Source organism: Schistocerca cancellata, chromosome 9 (assembly GCF_023864275.1).
Source record: "Schistocerca cancellata isolate TAMUIC-IGC-003103 chromosome 9, iqSchCanc2.1, whole genome shotgun sequence".
In the NCBI taxonomy this organism is placed as follows: Eukaryota; Metazoa; Arthropoda; class Insecta; order Orthoptera; family Acrididae; genus Schistocerca; species Schistocerca cancellata.
Genome location: NC_064634.1, coordinates 123,333,316 through 123,348,010, shown reverse-complemented (window position 1 = coordinate 123,348,010; position 14,695 = coordinate 123,333,316). Strand labels below are relative to the sequence as shown.

The window sequence follows — 14,695 nt, the reverse complement described above, 5'->3', positions numbered from 1 at the left end:
ATTTCCTATCACTGCTTCCATTTTGTGCCCCTCGACTCTTCTAACTGCCATCTGGTTTCTATACAAATTGTAAATAGCCTTTCGCTTCCTGTATTTTACCTCTGCCACCTTCAGAATTTGAAACAGACTATTGCAGTTAACATTGTCAAAAGCTTTCCCCAAGTCTACAAATGCTAAAAACGTAGGTTTGCCTTTCCTGAATCTATCTTCTAAGATAAGGCATAGGGTCAGTATTGCCTTCCTTGTCCCAACATTTCTATGGAGTCCAAACTGATTTCCCCAAGGTCGGCTTGTACCAGTTTTTCCATTTGTCTGCAAAGAATTCGCCGGCCGGGGTGGCCGAGCAGTTCTAGACACTACAGTCTGGAACCACGCAACCGCTACAGTCGCAGGTTCGAATCCTGCCTCGGGCATGGATGTTTGTGATGTCCTTAGGTTAGTTAGGGAACAAGAGAATAATACCATAATAAAACTTCACTTGTAGAAAAAATGCACGAACAACAAAACACAGCATACACACAATTGTGTGTCAACAGCAAAATTTGTCAGAGACTATGCAATACTTCGATGTGCTTTCTCATGAGCCTTGTTCTGATAAGCATGACAAAGATTACGCAGTACAACTGCGGTCGATGTGCATGATGTCACAAATGTTCATATTTCTAATAGATTGTGGGAAAATATTGTGAATGGTGGTTTGAGAAGCATTACTTAAAACTAAATTTCCCCCTATGCAGGATTAATTATGTTATGTGTGATAGTGCATAATGAATTTCTTAAATCACATAGTGTTAGACTCTCATTTATTACTTAACACTGAGGATGAGCCACTTAGAAAAATTTCAAGTCCAAAAGGCCAGCCATTAATTATAATTTTGCTGGCACATTTGTGTTTGATATATCGTAAAGGGTAACACACGCTAAAAAAGACCAAGTTTTAAGGTTAGTTCTTCCATATTTTGTCTGACACATGGTATCGCACCTAATGGTCCTACCATTAAAATTTGCATCCTACCGTAAGAACCTTAATGTTTCCCAGTTCCATCAGTCCCTCGCCCTCACCGATCTAATTTCATGTAATCATACAATCCAAGCTCAATCCTACTTCTTAGTATGTACTCCTTTCGCAAGATCCTTTTACTCTTTAACCCCAGCTTCCTAAATGCCATCACTCCAATAGGAACTGTTGTCCAACTATTGGAACGGCATTCCCAACACCATCTGTGGGACCTGTCCCAGGTACTCCTGTCTTCTGCCTGCATGGAACTATCTATAGCTATGAAAAAGCCTACCACTCTGATCTCTCTTCCCCTCAGACCCTCATTGCTCCCCAACCTTGCCTTGCTGCCTTACTCGGCTTTCCATGTCCCCAGAAACATCCTCCACACTCTGTGAAACACACTACTCTTAAACACTCATTCTGGAACACTGTTGTCAGTCTTTCTGCAAAAACTCCTAGACCTGCAGAAGTACTGGCTTTCTAAAAACCTCACCTTTAGCCCCAAATCTGATTTCAACCACACTGGACTTGTAAAGGGCCTTCTTTCCTTTACTATTTCTTTGGAGTGACAACATTTCTTCACCACACATCTCACCGACAACAGCCACTCTAACTCTATATTGAAAGTTGTTTACAAGAGTCCCAACCTTCCTCCAACTGTGATTCCCCTTTCCCTTCCACCCAGTCATGCCATTGTAATTTTTCAGGTATTACTCACTTCTAATGTGGTCTTACCTTTCTTTCCTGTATCCTTCCTTGGTGAGCCCAACATCAGTCCTAGGGAACACACTTCTATCCTTAACCTGAAAAACAATCCAGACCTTAACGTCCTTCCTGCAGACAAAGGCTCCACCACAGTGGACAATATGGCTGAGGGTGACAATATGGCTGAGGGTCTCGGCCAGTTTTCCAGTACCTCTCTTTACAGACCTTATCACCATGACACCATCCCATAAGTCCAATATAATCTGAAGCAGCTTCTCAAAGCCTTAGGTCCACATCAAAATCTGACAGCTGAATCCATCTCCCACCTCACACCAGCAACCCCATGCACTGTTACTTTTTACCTACTCCCCAAAATCAACTAAAGCCATTCTACACATCTCCCTGCAGGTCATCCCGTTGTGGCTGGGTACAATGCTCCCACAGAACAAAACTCTGCTTTTGTTGACCAACACCTCCAAACTGTTGTCTGTCGGCTCCCATCCTATATCCAAGATGCTGCTCACTTCCTTCACCACCTCACCATAGTTCATACCCCATTACCACCAAACTCATTCTTAGCCACTGCGCATGTGATGTCCTTGTACACCAGTATCACCCATGTCCATGGCCTTGTGGTTATGAAACATTACCTTTCCTGATACCAAACACACCACCTCTTTCCTAATCCTCCTAGCCAACATCATCTCGACCCACAAAATTTTCAATTTTTTAGCCCAAATTTGCAAACAAATCTGTGGTTCTGCTGTGGGTACTCACATAGAACCATCCTATGCAAACTTATGGGCCATCTACAGGAATCCTTCCTATCCAGTCAATACTTAAAACTCCTTCCCTGGTTCAGATTCATTGATATTTTCGTGTCTAAACTCACACCAAGGGCAACTTCTGCTCTTACCTCCATAACCTCAACACCTATTCCCAAATGCACTCATCAAGCCACAGAGCATCACCATCCAGTGATGCTGCATCTGCAGAGGAAAGCAGGAGTTGCTGAAATATACTGATTCCCTTACCAGAGCATTTACTGGCAAACAATATCCTATTTAGATCAGCCATAAAGTCTCATGTGCCATCTGTTCTTCTGAAACAAGTAAATCTGTTGTCAAGCTGCTGACCAGTACTCCTGATCATCCCTGGCCTTGAAAAGCTAACCATATCATTCACCAGAATTTTGACTACCTCATGCCATCCCCTAAGATGAGGGATATCCTACCCTAAATCCTCCCCACATCAAACAGAGAAGTGTTCTGCTGCCCACCCAACCTACAAAATATCCTTGTCCACCCTTATTACAACCATACTCCCAATCCTGCACCTCACTGGTTGTTCCAGGTGCAAGACCTGTCCCATACGCCCAGCCAAGTTATAGCCAGCTGTGCTGCAATTACTGGCAAGCTGCAAACAAGACCACCCAGTTGCTGAACATGCTGCACATAACAACACAAATGTCTTCATCAGCTGCTTCATTATGTGGACCATTTTGGTTGCTTTCTTCCACCACAAGTTTCTCTGAACTACACAGATGGGAATTCTCTGTCTAACACATCCTTTGCTTTCATAATCCCCCAGGCCAAAACCTCTGCTAAACTGTTCCTACTGCCTCACCTTGAGCATTTCCCTTCTCTCACCTCTCCATACCACTCCTCCATCCAGATCATGCACTGCCTTCTCCTACCTCTCCATACCACTCCTCCATCCACATCATGCACTGCCTTCTCCTACCTCTCCATACCACTCCTCCATCCACATCGTGCACTGCCTTCTCCCACCCCTCCATACCACTCCTTCATCCAGATCGTGCACTGCCTTCTCCCACTACTCTTTCTGTCCCTTCCCACCAGGTGGAAATTCTTCCTCACCCCTTCTTCTCCCCCTTTCCAATCCCTTTCCCTTCTCTCTCCCCTCTCTTTACCCCTCTTCTCTCCTTTTCCCTACTCCTCTTTTTGCCCCTGTGCACTTTTAAAAAACTTCTTCCACCCTTTGTGAAACACATCACTTCTTTAGACTCTTTTTGTTGTACCCTCTGTACTTTTTTCGTCTTGTTGTGTGGCTGTGAAGTCGTCCATCCAAAGACCTCTCTCTTTCCCGGTACTGTCTCCTTTTTGTCTTTCCATACCCCCATCTCACCCACATTAGCTCAGGCAACTGCTTTCAATAATCAGATATCAATAATAGCCACAGGACTGCGCATTTGGGTGGCTTTGTAATTTTGTGTGCACGTGCGTGCGTGCGTGCGTGCGTGCGTGCGTGCGCGCGCGTGTGTGTGTGTGTGTGTGTGTGTGTGTGTGTGTGTGTGTGTGTGTTCACATTTCCTGAAAAAAGAACTAGTGCTCAAAAGCTAGTGTGAATGCTGTTTTCTCATGTGTTGTGTGTTCATTGATCCGCTTTCCCATATTTTCCCCATTTCTCTTATTTTATTGCTCCATCCAGGAATTTGTGTTATTGTTGACTAAAGAGTCATATTTTCTTATTCTTTTTAATTATTATTTCAATTAAAAGGTTGAAATTGAAATGAAACACCCCAGAGAGAGTTGCAGAGAAGAGCTTAAAAAAAAACACCTTGTGAAAGTGAGTTATGGTGATCCATGGAAAATTCCATCATAATGCAATTCCCCTTGAACTTTCTTTCATCACATGACTTTCTTAAAAGATGTCTTAATTCCAAGCCCAATCTATAGTTCCTTCGTAGTTCGCACAGAACCAGTGAACCAAATGGGATTATCTCAATAATTTTCATTTTTCAATCTGTCTATGTCACAAGGTGATCATTCTGAGAGATCATTATTAGCTCCAGTCGATGAAGCCTCACAAAAGTGCCATCCAAGATGGCGACATATGTTACTTCAGGAGTCTGTTGCACTCCTGAAACACATTTCTTCTTCTAAGGCAGATACTCTTAAAACTAAAAATAAAAGAGCTTCTGTATAATGAATGGAACACAGCAAATTCTGTGCAAAGTTTTCCTTCAAAATAATGTGCACTAATTCATTTTACTTTATCATTGCATACAACTTTTCTTCGGCTCTTATATTTTTATGGAAATTTATTGTTTTAAATTTTTTTTTTAACATTCTGCAGCAGATACTGAACTGTCCTGTGGTTCATCCTGTAATATGAATAACATTTTCCAGCAAAAGTCTTTAGTTCTGTATGCAAGGAAAAAAAGTTTCTAAATGTTGATCAGTGTTCATGGACTGAGTCCATATCCTCCATTTCTTCTGTTCTTACAAATTCAGTGAACCACTGTACAGTCAAAACAGTTTCAGTAAAAGAGTGGAGTCATTTTTTTGTAAGCTGGCTCACATTGAACCCTCTTGAGTGCGCAGTCATAAGATCAAGCAATAGTAACTCATTTTAAAGTGTTGTGTTAACTTACCATGTGCATCAAGAGGGCAATGGCAAATGAGTGTCCAGGAAGAGCAGAGAGCAGCCTTCCATGGAACATGTGTGTTACACTTCACAAAATGGACATCATCAACATATAAGAAATGTTCAGAGCAAACCATTAACTTTCACCGTGAACACCGAATGAAAAATGATGCACCACAGTGATCACAAAGGTCCACACCATTGAGATCAAAGGCAAACCCCTTGAGAGTTAAAAACAATGCAGGACATTTAGCTAGGTATCCATTCTTAAAGAATGTATATAGAATTGTATTGGTGCTACAATACGGATCAGAATGTGTGGAATGTCATAGCATGCAGCTGAATGCGAAATTGGCTGTCGTGGAGTGTATTGTGAAACTAGCTATCCTGTAATGCATAGCTGCAGATAGTGCAATAACGTTTTATAGGCACAGAAAAACCAAACATCCAGAGGGTGAATTTGTCCAGTGGTTACAGGTGGTATGAATTGCAATGTCCTACACTTTTAAGGAGGGATAGTTTGCCCTAAAGGAGTATGATTTTTATATGCAGACCAGGAATCAAGCAAAAGAAAATTATTTTTACTGTCTATTGGCCAAAAGCAGTGTTCAAACCATAGTTGTAGTTCTCTTAAGCCCATTTTCCCATTCTTCCTTGCTGTGCCATAAATATTCCCTACAGCCCTAGCAAGATCATGCACACAAGAAATAACTATAGGGGACAAAGCACCTCCAACTTCTCACAGCACAATAAATAACAACACCCAATTTACCATCCACATTAACAGTTCTCATAATTGTCTACAAATGTGTTAAGGCATTGATCTTAGTTGATCTTGATATAACTTTTCTTGGTACCTCTAATGTCCAGGGATCCTTTCATGTGCATTTCCTCTTCAAATCCCTGTTGGTCAGAGTTGAAAACAAATTCCTTTCTGAATGATGGGATAAGTTTATCTCATCTACAAATTTTCAGGCTGATTCCACAGTTTGCTGTGCATCACGAAGTTGATGCAGTGTTTGAAATTTCGTTATCTTAAGTCTTCCAATTCTGTAGCACTGTTGGAAGTTATGCAACCATCCACTGCTTCCCTTTAAATCACTGTAATCTATGTCGCATGCAGTTTGATGGGCATAATGTAGAATGTCACTATCATGCACATCCTGTAAATTGGTATCGAGCACTCTTGAAACTCACTGGAGGTGGGATTTATGGCTCCCTGTTCAACAAGGATGATGAACTACATGGCTGGACACTTGTATCTGTATCACTTTCACTTGTTAAGCACATTTCGTCTTTACTGAACTTCTCATGTACATTGTCTGCACTATCGAGCATACACACCACCACACATTTCACTGACTCATCTTGCAAAAACACTAATATTTCATCTCCCAGCTCTTTTTCACTCTGCAAAATTCATTGAGTTCCTTTCTGAAAAAATCTCAACTTCAGCAACTGTTGTTGCAAGATATAATGCAGTGTTTGCTTGGTTTATACCGTATTTACTCGAATCTGAGCCGGACTTTTTTCCGGTTTTTGTAATCCAAAAAACCGCATGCGGCTTAGAATCGAGTGCAAAGTAATCGGAAGTTCTGAGAAATGTTGGTAGGTGCCGCCACAACTAACTTCTGCCGTCGAATATATGTAGTGCTACACAGGCATGTTTTGCACACACAATGATAAATACTGGCGCCAAAACCTCTGCACCAGTAAACGAACTGAGAGAGAGAGAGAGAGAGAGAGAGAGAGAGAGAGAGAGAGAGAGAGAGAGAAGGTGGAAGACGAGCTTTTTTCTCCGCCCCGAGTTTCGACCACTGCATTTTCATACATTATCCAACGAACTAAATACAAATTCCGTATTGTTCATCTTCGAATGTAGCAGCATTTCAATGTACTACGAAAATCCGACTGGCACGACTGTTTGGGATGTTTGTCAGTATGGCCAACTCTACGTTCTGAATTTTTTTCCTACCTGTGAGAAGAGATGGTTGCTAATAGGAACTTTTTGAATTGTGTATCACATGCAGTATTCTCTTCACCATAAGAATAATACGAATATAAACATTTGCCATGTATTATTTCGTGTTTGCTGCTATCTCATTTAAATCCTGTCTGCCTAATAAACTACGAAACTAGAGTGAGACAACAGCAAACGCGGAAGAATATACATATCATATCATGTTTATATCCGTATTATTCTTATGCCTAATAGTGATACAGTCAGAAATGAAGCACGACAATTGACTAGATTTTTAAATCTAAGATGACTCTAATTTCTGTGCAGAATGTAATGTACTAAAGAAGCGTCGCAAAGATTTTAAAACGGAGAAAAATTTTCGCTAAACTCTTGTTCAGAACATCTTCTATCATACGCAGTCTATTATTTAGCTCTTTTTGATCATTATCAAAGAAAGCAGCAGTGTAAGTAACAATGTAAGTAACAACAAATAGCAGTCTCTTGCCATTGTTTCGCTAATACGATGATTTCTCTCTCTCTCTCTCTCTCTCTCTCTCTCTCTCTCTCTCTCTCTCTTTTTTAAATTGTAAGTGGGCGGTAGCGTGCACAAAAGCAAGCCATGCCGCGAGCGGCGACAGGCCGTAAGCACTTGTTATCAGAATGTGACAAACAATGCATGACGCAGTACAATAATGCATTTTCAGCTTAGAGTGACGTAAACACCTATAACAAAAAGAATGGCAGTTATCAAATGGTTCAAATGGCTCTGAGCACTATGGGACTTAACTGCTGCGGTCATCAGTCCCCTGGAACTTAGAACTACTTAAACCTAACTAACCTAAGGACATCACATACATCCATGCCCGAGGCAGGATTCGAACCTGCGACTGTAGCGGTCAGTTGGCTCCAGACTGTAGCGCCGAGAACCACATGGCCACTTCGGCCGGCGGCACTTATCAGATCAAAGAAAAATTAGCAATCAATTCAAACCAGATGAAGCACGGGAAAAAGGAAGGGTACCCGTATAAATACGGGCGGAGCGCCTGACGAATAGTAATGGCTACCTGGTAAAGCTTAACTGCTAAGCTTACGACTCAAACCAAACTAATGTAGCTGTATCGTCATTCATTCGACCTAAATTGTGTCTCGTATTACAATGGACCACCTTTGTTTCGATTTGGAGGTGCGGCCTAAAACTTTTCTCTCCCCTTGAATTTCAAGTCTCAAATTTCATGTGCAGCTTAGATTCGGGAATTTTTTTTTCCTTTATTTCGAGTCTCATTTTTCATGTGCGGCTTAGATTTGAGTGCGGCTTAGATTCGAGTAAATACGGTAATTGCCATTGTTTTGCTTTGTATCAACACTGCTAGCACTGTTGTGAGTTACTCGTCAACTAAGCAGTTCAACTGTGCTCCATAGCCTCATGCTGGGCTCACTCCTGGATACCTCCTGTCCCACTTCTTGCTGCCATTAATAGCCAATATCATGCTTGTACGGGGCATAACATGCTGTAAATATCATTGGTCTTTCATGACCTCACACTCGGAGGGCTCCTTGTGAGACAGGTTGGTGTTGAATGACTGATGACTGCACCTTTGTATCTACGATCTTGTATGTCAGCTGTTGAAGAGTGGAAATTCTTTTGCTGGTGTTGATCAGCCAACACACATCAAAAGGAAAAACATGCACATCTACAGCTTGAACTGCACAAGGATACAATAATACACCTGCACTGATCAATAGTAATTCATTTACCTGGCCTGCAGTGTTTGATGCTATGTTGAATCCTCCCATTATTCTTTCTGTTAAAAGAGAAACATGGGAATGGAACACCAGAGAAAAGAATTAAGAAATTTGGCGAGATAAGGTGATCCAAGGGAAGGTATATTAACATGAAGTTCCACTTGGCCTTGGTTCATTATGTGAACTTTCTAAAAGAAATATTATTGCCAAGAGCTGTGCTCAATTCTTTGGAAGTGGACAAATGGTAATCCTTAAAGACTTGTGTACTGTACTCACCCAGAAGTACAAAAACTAAAAATACCAACAGGATGATTTTGTGTATTAATCATTTTAGATGTAGAAACATCTGTAAATGTGCTTCCATTTTTGATCTCTGCTGGTTTTCATCTCCAACTAGAAGGCAGTAAAATAGAATGTCAAGCTTTTGTTGTAGCGAGGTCTCATCTTATATTACTTTATTCTCCTCTTCTAGTTTCATGTATGAAATGGTCTTTCCACATGGTTGAAAGATAAGAACATAAATTAATTGCTTGCCTTTTATGGTGTAATGTATGGGCTACTGTTAGACCATTGCAGATGATTGTCCAGTGTAATCAGTGATCACCAAGGAAAAATTATTTCTTGTTAGGAATTTTTTGAGCACGGATGATTAAGATTAGGGGGATATGATGCTAGGGCTGCATTGTTAATAATAATAATTCATTTTTCTGTCCTGTAGTATTCATGGCATTGCACTAAACCGATGCGAACTCCATCGCCATGCTCTCGCGGCGTTGTCGCCATTCAATAACTCACTTATACTGTTATACTTGTGAAAGAAGACAACTACTTCAATAACTGTTTTATACTTTAAGCTACATTTCACTCACAATAATGTATGGGCTAAAACATATTCACCAGTAACCTACATACTATCAGACTTTTGCAATAAAAGATTTGTAAATAAAGTGCACACACTTGACAAGTAGTGTCATTTTACAATGACTGTTACAAAGTATGACAAGAAGTGGTTTATTAAGAAGCTTATATCCGACACTACCACGTATGAAATAAACAGATGTGAAATGGAATAGTTTCTTCAAAATTGATTGAGAAACTTCATGCAATTAAATTATAGTGCAAAATGAAAAGTAGCCATTTTCTTTCTTCAAAAGGAAACTATAGCTTTTGATGAAAAAATAAGTTCGCAAAATAATAGGGCATTGTCTTATCTATCCCCAAGTGTGTTTAAAGTATGAAAATGGGAAAAGAGGCTTTCCCCGTTATCCCAGCTGTCACATGTCCAAGGAACCCTGAGAGATCACTCAGGTGTGAACAGGACCACTCATATACACAAGTTAGGAAAGAAGCATGCACTTACGCACGTGCCTTTCCATGTGTGTGGGGCAAGCACAGACACACAGCGACTAGGCACTAGGCACTAGGTGTGCGGTTACTTTAAAAAAGTAAGAATGCCGTGTGAATGCACTATCATACACATGAGTCTAGACTGAGGAACTGCAGGAAAGTAAGCTGAAAAATAACTTTTTATAAAATAGAATCCACTATACTGAGCTTATGAATATTTAGTTCACTTTTCTAAGTAGATAAAGTATTTGGACCTTGATTATGAAGTACTGTTAACTATAAATGAACACTCTGACTTTACTTGATGGCATTTAGAACAAATTTATTGGTGTACCTATTTTCTATTTTCAGGGAAAAGAGAGGTAGTTGTGCTTCAGAACTTTCTCTCGAAGGTAAAGCTATTCAGTGCGGCAGTGTCTTCCGTCAACGATTGGTTGTTAGCAATAGAGATCGTGATTTGACCACTATTGGAGGCCTTGCAGAAGGTGATTTTGTTTTAGTAAGCAGCAACTTACGGATTGCAGTTACAACAGGAACTATTGATAAAATTGATCCATTTGGTATGGATATCATACTTAACAGGTACAGTGATTTTCTTAATTTCCTGCTTTCTGTATATGTAAGAGCTGCACATTTCTGTATTTATTTGGAACAATGCAATGCTCTGCAAGAACATTTTCTCTTTAACCCTCCTAATAATATCTTCGTATACCAACCTTGCATGTATAACTTAATCAAGGCAGTCAGCATTGCAATAGCTGAAGAGACACTGATAAGAAAACATAATTCGATATTTCAGTGCACGAATTTTTACCAGTTGTTTAATAAGAAGGTAGAAAATGTGAAAAAAGGAAAAAATAAAGTGGAAGGTAAACTGCACTGAAAGAAAAGAAAAGTTGCTCTTAGTTTTATTAAAAAATTAAAAAATGATAAATTCCATCTTTTTATCATATTCATTCTGCCCAGTTCCCTGAATGGATAATAAATGTTGTAATGTGCATAAAATATTTAAACAGGGTAACATGGACAATGCACACAGATCAATGAATGTTGCCTTCAGGAGCCTAGATTTAAGTAGCTCTGTGACTGGAGAACAAAAACATAATTGGCTTATAGAAGCACAAAATAAGCTGAGGATTGAAAGCAATATATGGAGAAACTTTATAGTTGCTCAATAGAAGTTAAGCCAGTTGAAACTGAGGGCATGGTGCAAGAAGACACTGATGACAAACTGTGCAATGTAGTGCTGCAGCAGACATGACAGTCAGAAAGATTTATTGTGTAAGGTATGAAAACATCCTACAATGAGAGAGTGAGAGGAGGCACTGCTGGGATTGAGAGGTGAACTCAACAGTGACAGAGAAAACAGCTGCATGAAGAAGAAGATGAAGTAATGCTTACTTCGTCTGAACATGCATTGAGATTTGTGGTTGTGGGGACTGAAATAGAGCAGTGGACCACTAGTGAAACATCATGTTAGATGCAGAGGTATGGTTACCACTGGAGTGGAAGCCTCTGGCCTTGAGATGACAGAGGCTCAGCAAGCCACAGTCTGCAAGACCATCTGGGCATGCATAAGGAACATCACCTGCTGATGTCAGCAGCACAGCAATATCTGACAGAGACTGCGTGACGCAGCCAATGAATGGCAGCCATGTCCAGGCTGCTTGCCCACCTCGTACCACAAAATACAACACAGGGAAGGACAGTACTCAAATGTACTCTTCAGCTTGATCGACATTGAAGGCAAGTGCTCCCCTGGGCAGAAGGCATGTGCTCTCCTGGGCAGTGGTCAGTGACTAAGTGGTCTACAAGTGCAACTAGGTGGTCTACAAGTGCAGTGACAGTGTAGCCAGGCAGCTGACAGTCCGGACTCATACACACGTCCCATCAGGGAGGTGAATGACCTCATGGGTTACATGGGGATTGAACATGATAGGTAGCCCACATATAATCTTTGGCTCAGGCAGCAGTCTGTAGCTTCTGGAGCCTAAATACAGGATAGGTAACTGGCTGCGTCACAGTGTACTGCAGTCGGTCTTCATATTGAAGTTAAGAGGCTGGCACTGGAGGTGTAGCTCAGTATCACATACTGTCTGGATACAATCTGAGAACATCTGAACACAATGAAAGAGAGAGGATCCGATTCAAGTGCTATTAATGTGAACCAAGGCAACTAGTTTTTTCTTCTCGCCAACTCTTTAGTCTGAAATCCAAAACAAGTTAGTGTGCTTGCTTGCCACCATGAAGCAGTAGTGACCTCACTTGCCTGCTTTTCTCATCCAATCAGATTTTCTGGGTGCCCTGTCATGGCTGAGAAGTATCCCAACTTTGTGTTTCTGAAGCAGGGGGAGGGGGGGTCATATTTTCCAATGTCAGCATTCTGAATAAGTCCTCTTGCACTTTGGATGTGTCTTCTTATTCCATAGTTTGGTCACCTAATGGCAGCACATTTCTCCATATGATGCCAGGCAGTTCAGTGCTCCAAACTAGGCCATGGCATAACAGAAACTAATAAATAATATGATGAATCAAAAAGATATAATGGTTGCACACATCTCTGTAGATGATTCATTGCTGATCCTGAAATGAAGAGGATACTCTGTAAGTAAAGGCACTACAGAGTTGGATCAAACTAAACATGGAATTGGTGATAGGAACAGCAGCATTTGCCTACATATGATGCTCACTATAGAAAAAATGAGGACTAACTTTGCGAGATTGTTTGTATAATCAGAACAGACAGCTGACTGTACAATATGGTATCAACACGTTTTTATGGTTGTGTTGTAGTGCAGGTGGAATTTTTGGGACACAGTGATGCACTTACTTCCCAAAGACCTGTGACTGATGACACAGTTTACCTGAAAACTACCCCAGACTACGTCAACGAGTGGCAAGAATCCTGTAATAACATGTCAACACAGTGTTGCATGAAGTGGTTGTGCATTGAAATGCACCCATCTCCCACAATGATAAAACTGAAAACAATTAATCAATGAAAGCATATATTTTACATTGTAAATTAATTTCAAGAGTAGTAAATTCAGTTACAGGTTGCAGATACTTAACTTTGGCAGTGTTGTCTTGAGGATGATTTCTTCTGTTGACCTGGTGTTAATAAGTGCCAGGTTTTTTATCAGTTGCTTGAATATTACACAAACTATCTTTTTGACTCTTTTATTCAATCCAAGAAAAATCTCTCTTGTGTTCTTTTGACATAGATGAGACATTCTGTTTACAGATGGCAAAAAAAACCTTTCTTCTGTATAATCCAAATACCAACAGCTATCCACAGCTGATAAGCAACTAGTCCCATGTTACAAGCATGTCAACAGAGTTCCTTCTACACACATCAATACATACATGCCGAGTTGACCATACTTTCAAAACCAAAGGTAGGCTTCCAAGAAATTACATTGATATGAAAATATAATCTGTGGCATAGAAATTTATGCCTTATTTCAAAATATGATTTTTGTCAATACATATATTAAATTATTGTTTTTATTCAACTCTGATGTAGATCAAATGTGAAGTTCCTGCTTGATTCTTCTCGGAGCTACAGCTTTTATACTGTCTGAACATAAAAAGAAAATATACAAATATTAATAAGAAAACGATCGTGCAAATATCAAAAGTTGAGTAGAAAAAATGGACTCTCTTGCCAAAACTGAAAAACAGTACTGGAATCTTCATTTTAGAACTTGGGCATCGATAAGTTCAAAACTGGTTACAGAGCATCAGCCTAGGGTTGTTACAGCATGCCATCACCAACAAAAAGCTAAATATCTCAGTCTGAGGATGTCACAAATGCCTCTCTACTTGCAGTGAAGGGTGTCACCAAAGAGTATGGCCAAGGTGCAGTGATGCTGAGAATTGGATCAGACATGGTCTTCTAGCCAGCCACCAACCACACTTCTTTGGCTCCAAGGTTCAATGCCATTGGTCTGCCTGTAGAATCCAGTGAAAGTTTCACCTAGCCATTGACAGGTCATATTAAGCTTCAACTTCACTCAAAATTCTTCTTGTAACTGACTGATAAATGCAGTTAACAGTAAATAATTTACTATCATTGAGATGACTAGAAATAATCATTGAATGAAGCCATAGCATGTTATTCAGAACTGAATAAAGTGTCATAAATCACTGTTTAATCAAGTCGTTCAGACTGTCTCGACTGTCAAATGAACTTTTACATACATTTTCAGGCTGAGTTTCATGCCATAGATTGCCTTAAATCTTACATGCTTGATAGAACTATTATGGTCTTACTGATACCAGCAGTGTGAAAATAACAGAAGGTATATGTACCTGTGTCCAGAGGTGTTTCTGATTTCAGTTTTGTGTGCAATGTTTTAAGCATGGACTAGTTGACTTTGTCAAGTGTTGCAAGTGAATGCCTAGATATTCTTTGCTCATTGAACTACAACCTCACTGGTAGAAGGTAACATGGTTTAAGACTATTGCTATGGCACTGAAAAAAGACAACTAGGTCAAGATTCCAAATTAGGATTCCCTTTGCCCCATTTCCAGGTTCCAGGCTGTCA

General features: G+C 40.3%; 1 protein-coding gene across 1 annotated transcript in view; it reads left to right on the top strand.

The window, feature by feature from the left end:
- Positions 1-14,695, top strand: part of LOC126100409 (DNA replication ATP-dependent helicase/nuclease DNA2-like) — a 176,999-nt gene that overhangs the window by 115,118 nt on the left and 47,186 nt on the right. The window contains exon 11 of the mRNA XM_049911003.1: positions 10,497-10,727. Coding sequence (XP_049766960.1) covers positions 10,497-10,727 — 231 coding nt within the window. The remainder of the gene's footprint in view (positions 1-10,496; positions 10,728-14,695) is intronic.